The sequence below is a fragment of the Tauraco erythrolophus genome, chromosome 28 (assembly GCF_009769465.1).
Source record: "Tauraco erythrolophus isolate bTauEry1 chromosome 28, bTauEry1.pri, whole genome shotgun sequence".
In the NCBI taxonomy this organism is placed as follows: domain Eukaryota; kingdom Metazoa; phylum Chordata; class Aves; order Musophagiformes; family Musophagidae; genus Tauraco; species Tauraco erythrolophus.
The window spans coordinates 4,724,776-4,731,360 of NC_141492.1; the positions used below are offsets into that span (position 1 = coordinate 4,724,776).

Genomic DNA, 6,585 nt, shown 5'->3' on the forward strand with positions numbered 1-6,585 from the left:
GCCGCGGTCTCCATGGAGACGTCCCGCACCAGCCAATAGGCACGCAAGAAAGAGGAAAACGTCACTTCGGCGCCGGAAGCGCGGCACGCTGGGCGGGGTCAGCAGCAGGCAGCCAATGAGGGCGGCCGGCGCGTCTGTGACGTTAGGGTGAGAGCGCCGCGTGCAGTGGGACGCGGCCATGGCGGAGTTCCGCGCGCTCGGGCTGGCGCCGTGGCTGGCGGAGCAGGCGCGGCAGGTGGGGCTGAGCCGGCCCACGGCCGTGCAGGCCGCCTGCATCCCGCCCGTGCTGCAGGGTGAGTGCGCGCGCTCCCGCTCCCGGTCCCGGTGCTAACAGCCGATCCCGGTCCCGATCCCGTTCCCGGTCCCGGTCCCGATCCTGATCCCGCTCCCGCTCCCGCTCCCGGTGCTAACGGTCGCTCACGGTCCCGGTCCCGGTGTTAACGGCTGCTCCCGGTCCCGGTCCCAGTTCCGCTCACGGTCCCGATCCTGATCCCGGTCCCGGTGTTGACGGCCGCTCCCGATCCCATTCCCGGTCCCGATCCCATTCCTCGTCCCGATCCTGATCCCGCTCCCGGTGCTAACGGCCGCTCGCGGTCCCGGTCCCGGTGTTAACGGCCACTCCCGCTCTTGCTCCCGGTCCTGGTGTTAATGGCCGCTCCCGGTCCTGGTCCCGGAGCTAACGGCCGATCCCGGTCGCGCTCCCGGTTCCGCTTCCAGTCTCGGTCCTGGTCCCGGTCTCAGTGTTAACGGTCGCTCCCGGTCCCGGTGTCAACAGCCACTCCCGCCCTTGCTTCCGCTCCCGGTGCTAACGGCCGCTCCCAATCCCATTCCCGGTCCCGATCCCACTCCCGGCCCCCATCCCGCCCCGCCCGCAGGCCGCGACTGCCTGGGCTGCGCCAAGACGGGCAGCGGGAAGACGGCGGCGTTCGTGCTGCCGGTGCTGCAGGTGCTCTCCGAGGATCCCTACGGCATCTTCTGCCTCGTGCTGACGCCCACCAGGTACGGGGGGCCCGATCCCTGTCCCAGTCCCGGTTCCGGCCGGCGTTGCCACCCCACTCCAGCCCCCCTCTCCCGGCAGGGAGCTGGCGTACCAGATCGCCGAGCAGTTCCGCGTGCTGGGGAAGCCGCTGGGGCTGAAGGACTGCGTGGTGGTGGGCGGCCTGGGTGAGTGCACACCGTGCCGTGCCGTGCCGTGGCGGCGCGGGGTCATGGTGGTGGTCTCGGGGTCTGTGTCCGGTTGTCCGTAACGGCTCCGCGGCTCCCGGCACAGACATGGTGGCGCAGGCACTGGAGCTCTCCCGCAAACCCCACGTCGTCATCGCGACGCCCGGCAGGCTGGCGGATCACCTCCGCAGCTCCAGCACGTTCAGCCTGAAGAAGCTCAAGTTCCTGGTGAGGCACTTCTCCGGGAATACCTTGGAGCTTTCCAGCTCTCCAGGTGCGCGCGGATGGTTTCCGTGTGTCCGTCTGTGCCCAGGTTCTGGATGAAGCCGACCGGCTGCTGGAGCAGGGCTGCGCCGACTTCACGGCGGACCTGGAGGTGATCCTGGAGGCCGTCCCGGCGCGCAGGCAGACGCTGCTGTTCAGCGCCACGCTCACCGACACGCTGAAGGAGCTGCAGAGCCTGGCGGCCAACAGCCCGTTCTTCTGGGAGGCGGCCTCTGAGTGAGTCTCCATGAAAACCCCGTCCCCTCTCCGTCATCTTAGAATCAGAGAAGCATGGAATGGTTTGGGTTGGAAGGGACCTTCAGGATCATCCAGTTCCAACCCCCCTGCCATGGACAGGGACACCCTCCACTACACCAGGTTGCCCGAAGCCTCATCCAACCTGGCCTTGAACACTGCCAGGGATGGGGCAGCCACAACTTCTCTGGACAACCTGGGCCAGTGCCTCAGCACCCTCAGAGAGAAGAAATTCTTCCTTAGATCCAATCTAAATCTCCCCTCTTTCAGTTTAAATCCATTGCCCCGTGTCCTGTCACCACACACCCTTGGAAAAAGTCCCTCTCCAGCTTTCCTGTAGGCCCCTTGTCTCCTCGCTGTCTTCCATCTCCCTCCTGTTCCACCTTCCCTCACCAAACTGGTGGCTCCTGGTGCTGTGTGTTCCCATCCCGGCAGGGTGCGGACGGTGGATGAGCTGGACCAGCGCTACTTGCTCGTTCCCGAAGTAGCCAAGGATGCGTACCTCGTCCAGTTAGTCCAGACCTTCCAGGACGAGCACCAAGACTGGTCCATCATTATCTTCACCAAAACCTGCAAGTGAGTGGATGGTTCTTCCCCATCACTCTTAATGGATGTGCGACTTTGTGTTTCCAGTTGAGATCCCAAATTCCCACTTTACTGGGGGTTAGGCTGGGATGGTATTTGCTTCCTTAGCCTGTTCTGAAATTCCGTAGGGAAACAGCTTTTCCTTTGAGCAGTCCCGGGGGTGAGCAGGTGTGGAGGGGGTGTCCGTTCCCCCCCTCTGCCCGAGCGCTGAGGTGACTCCCTGGTGTGAGGTGACTCACTGGGAGGGCTGCTCGAGGAACCCCAGCTCCATCCCGATCCATTGCCTTTATATTCCCCTGTTATATTCTGATTTTTTTAAGTATTTTTTGCCCTTCAAGGGACTGCCAGGTCTTGAACATGATGCTGAGGAAATACAACTTCCGTTCCGTGGCTCTGCACTCCATGATGAAACAGGTGAGTGATGGGCAGCTCTGGGAGCTGGATGCTTCCAGCTGCTCCCCTGAGCCAGGCGCCCGTCCGAGCCCTGCAGCCCCCGTGGCTCACCACGGCCCTCACGCAGACTCTTCCCTTCGCAGCGGCAGCGGTTTGCGGCTTTGGCGAAGTTCAAGTCCAGCATCTTCAAGATTCTCATCGCCACCGACGTTGCTGCCAGGTGAGGGAAGAAGGTGGTCTCTGCCACCAAAGGATGCCAGCCTGCTTTCTGAGCAGCAGCACCTCTGCGGGGATTTAGGCTGGATTTCGCACGAGGAGAGCTTTGCATCCCCCCCTTGGGTAGGACGGGGTTGTTCACGTCCATCGTGGGACACTCTGAGCTGCGTTTTGGGGGCCCGTGTGACGTAGCTCTGATCCTGCCCTGTTCTGCTGCAGCAGGAGGGGGTGTGTTGTGGCAGGAGAATGATTTCCATGGGACTTAGGGTGTTCTCTGGCTCCGGGAGGGAAGGGCAGGCTGCAAAGTGACAGCTGCATCCTGAGACTGCTGGAGAGCCGCAGGGGGAGAGAGTTTGGCTTAGAACCAGCCCGAGCCAAGAAAGACTGTACATTCCTGGGAATGTGGGGCTCTTGGAGAAGGCAGAGGACAGGAACTTAAACAGCATGTGTTAAAACAGTGTTTCTCAACTTGTGTTCTCTTTCCCTGCATTCCAGAGGTTTGGACATTCCTACAGTACAAGTTGTCATCAACCACAACACTCCCGGCCTGCCAAAAATCTACATTCACCGGGTCGGCCGGACAGCCCGTGCGGGTGAGCAGGGAAAACTGCCTGCTGTTTGCTGGCTGAAACTGGGATCCCAGTGCTGGGGCTGAGCCCTGAGGGGGTGCAAGGAGGCGTCACAGCAGCTGCAGTGCACACTTGTCGGTCGGCGCCGGATCCATTCGGATCAGTGGCTCAGCATCCTTACGACCGCAACGACGGCTCACCCCAACTCATGTCTGAGCTGCACCAGCAGTTAACTGGTTCTTCAGAACAAATAAAGACCCCCCTGAGCACCCTGTCGCCTTGATGTGCCAGGCTGACTCCTGGGGATGGATGGAATTGGGCATGGGTTAGGCTTCGTCTCCCTCTGCTTGTCGAGATTCCTCCATCGCTGTGTTTTCATCCTCCAGGCCGGAAAGGAATCGCCATCACGCTGGTGACGCAGTATGACATCCACCTGGTCCACGCTATCGAGGAGGAAATCAGTGAGTAGAGCACCAGTCATGCTGCTAAAACGTGGGGCCGTGCATGTTCCTGTGTGCCTGTGGCACCCGCAGCCCTGATTTCGTCAGTGCGGGACGTACGATCCAGCCATCGGCGTGAAATGGTTTCTCTTCCCTCGGTGGCTGAGGCTTGGAAAAGAGCAGGAGCGCTGGAATCTCCATCAGCTTTGGCTCTGCTCTTGTGGCTGTGCCAGGCAGGAACGTGTTTGTCTTCCTGCTGTTTCTAGTGGAGGAGAAACTGTGTTGAACTCTCTCTGTAATCTTTTCATTAAGGCAGCCAGTTTCTTCCTTACTTCTGGATTCTGGCTATGCAGAGCTGGACAGAAAGAACAGGCTGCTTGTATAGGTTCAGACTTCATCTTTTTTTAGGAAGTAAACCTAATTAACTTGTGCCGTGAGGAGCTGTAGGTAGAGGGAGGATTTAATCCTTTATTGCAGGCCTGAAGAAGTCAGAGTGCTCATAGTATATGACAACAATTCCGCTGATGATCAGTGGAACAATGTTGGGATTTGCTGGTTGAGGATCCCCCTCTGGATTTTGTAACCAGCCATGGTCTGTAAGCGTCTCGCCCCTGTTTAGAACTGAAGCTGCAGGAGTACTCCGTGGAGGAGCGGTTGGTGCTTGACATCCTCACCCAAGTGAACGTCACCAGGAGGGAATGTGAGATAGTAAGTGTGCAAACACGAACCCTTTGTCCCAGGGGCTGGGCATCTCGGGCAGCTGAGTGTAACCAGGAGATTTGCTGCAGTCTGACGTGCGGCTCTGAACATGCAGCTTTGCTCTTGAGCACATAAATAAGAATTTTTGTTCCTTTTTCTGGTGGGAGCACGTGACGCTCCCCACACACAGGTCTGGTTTGGTTATCTCCCCTAGGTTTGCTCTGTTATTGCATGTTTTTGCAGCATTTTTGTGCTGCTGGATGTTGAGGCTGGTACTTTGGGAGGCTACCAAAGGTGTGCGCACTGGTGAGGCCCTGCTGACTCTGTAGAGCTGCGCTGCTTTTCTCCACGTCAGATTTGGTGACTGATGGTCCTGCTGGATTTTTGCTTTGACAGGAACTGGAGGGAATGGATTTTGATGAGAAGAAAGAAATAAATAAGCGGAAACAAATGATCCTTGAAGGAAAGGTGAGAATTGCTGCTCTATAAACTACTTTGATCAATAGCTAGTATAATGTCGTCGATGTGGAAAAGGAGTGACAGTTCCTCCCTCACTGCCTCGCTCCCCTTCGGAGTGGTGGAGTTTTATCTCAAAGGGTGACATCCCAAAACGTGCATTGGAGCAGTGTCTGACTTCTGCAGCCCGCTCAGACACAGGCTGGGAAGCAGCGTGGGGATCTAGGAAAGGCAGAGGGGCTGGCACTGTCCCTAGGCATGCCACTAGTGTCACTTGCCATTGCAGGATCCAGATCTGGAGGCAAAAAGGAAGGCAGAGCTAGCCAAGATCAAGAAGAAAAACAAGCAGTACCGTGAGAAGGTCCAGCAGACAATGCAGAAGAAAAAGCAACTGCAGCTGAAGAGGAAGCTGCAGAAGAAGACGGAGCGGCAGCGGAACAAACTGCACGCTGCGGAAGACAAGTAGCATCCTCTGGCCTGATGTGCTCGGCTCCAACTGCCCTGACATTCCTGCTGCTTTGGAATACTGGGATCTAACACGTTTTAATGTGGGCACTTCTGACCTGAAATCGGTGTTGGAGAGAATGAGGAATGTGGGCTGAGGGGAGAAGGGACACTTTGATAAACTGTCTCCAATATTTTTCCTTCCTGCACAACGCTGCTGGCCTGGGCCATTCCTGGCAGGCTGGATCAGGCTCCTGGAAGAATGTCCTTCAAGAGCACGTTTCCTTCCTCCAGCAAAGGAGAGGCCAGACCTGAATTCTTGGTGACGTGAAGGGAAATAAAGAGCCTCTCTCTCTTCCCCCTTCATTCAGTCTTTGCTCTTTCCCTGTCAAGGGCTGGTACTTGCCACTCAGCTTGTTTCTATCAGCAGATTCTGCCCTGGGCCAGACTCTTAAAAACGCTGTGACCAAACGAGCTCAGCCCCTACCCGTGCAATAGCGCCGGGTTTTCGGAGGGGAAAAATTCCTGGAACACGTGGGGAGGTTGTATTGTGTGGCTGGTCCTGGGGTCTTCTTGGAATAATTCTGCTTTATGCATTTAAGTGATACTCTTGCCTGCAACCATCTGCCTTGGCTCGGACTCCAGCCCTGGGCTGTGGTCTGGAGGGATAGCAGAGTGGCGCTTTGGGGACCGGGGCTGCCGAGGGCTCTGCTTTCCCAGATAATCAGTCCGTTCCAGGACCGTTCCTGGCACCGAAAAACCACCCAGGAGCAGGGTTGCCTTGTTTCTGTACGATCTGAGGGTAACCAGAGTGGTTTGTATTTGGGTTTCTGTAGGTTTTGGGCCTCCCCGTGTAGACGTGCATCAACGTGTGTTTGGACCAGGAGGGTGGTGAGGCTGGCGGGGGCTGAGCGATCCGAAGAAACAGCTGTGTTTCCTTCCAGAGCTTAAAATCCCGGAGCAGCTCAGGCCAGGGTTTGGCCAGCTCTGTTCCGATGCCAGGTTTGATCCTCGGTGCCTTCTTTAACAGCCAGAGCTTTCTATGACTCGAGACTGAAGATCTGTTATTTCTGTCCTCTGACTTACAAAAATAGTTTCTA

At 57.5% G+C, this 6,585-nt stretch overlaps 1 protein-coding gene across 1 annotated transcript; it reads left to right on the forward strand.

Moving 5' to 3' along the window:
• The first annotated feature begins 178 nt into the window (after positions 1 to 178).
• DDX49 (DEAD-box helicase 49) lies at positions 179 to 5,851 on the forward strand. Its single transcript, XM_086627568.1, has 13 exons — positions 179 to 293; positions 876 to 999; positions 1,079 to 1,164; positions 1,271 to 1,392; positions 1,478 to 1,665; positions 2,119 to 2,259; positions 2,607 to 2,682; positions 2,805 to 2,881; positions 3,373 to 3,470; positions 3,833 to 3,907; positions 4,506 to 4,594; positions 4,982 to 5,053; positions 5,328 to 5,851. Exons 1-13 carry the CDS (start codon positions 179 to 181, stop codon positions 5,505 to 5,507), a joined length of 1,443 nt encoding a protein of 480 aa, XP_086483694.1. The 3' UTR covers positions 5,508 to 5,851.
• The last annotated feature ends 734 nt before the right edge of the window (positions 5,852 to 6,585 follow it).

Excerpts from the sequence above, each read along its gene's own strand:
- DDX49 (XM_086627568.1), top strand. The coding sequence starts at position 179 with ATGGCGGAGTTCCGCGCGCTCGGGCTGGCGCCGTGGCTGGCGGAGCAG. Across the intron at positions 2,882-3,372 it reads GCCACCGACGTTGCTGCCAG|AGGTTTGGACATTCCTACAG; the intron begins GTGAGGGAAGAA and ends CCTGCATTCCAG. Across the intron at positions 5,054-5,327 it reads AAATGATCCTTGAAGGAAAG|GATCCAGATCTGGAGGCAAA; the intron begins GTGAGAATTGCT and ends TTGCCATTGCAG.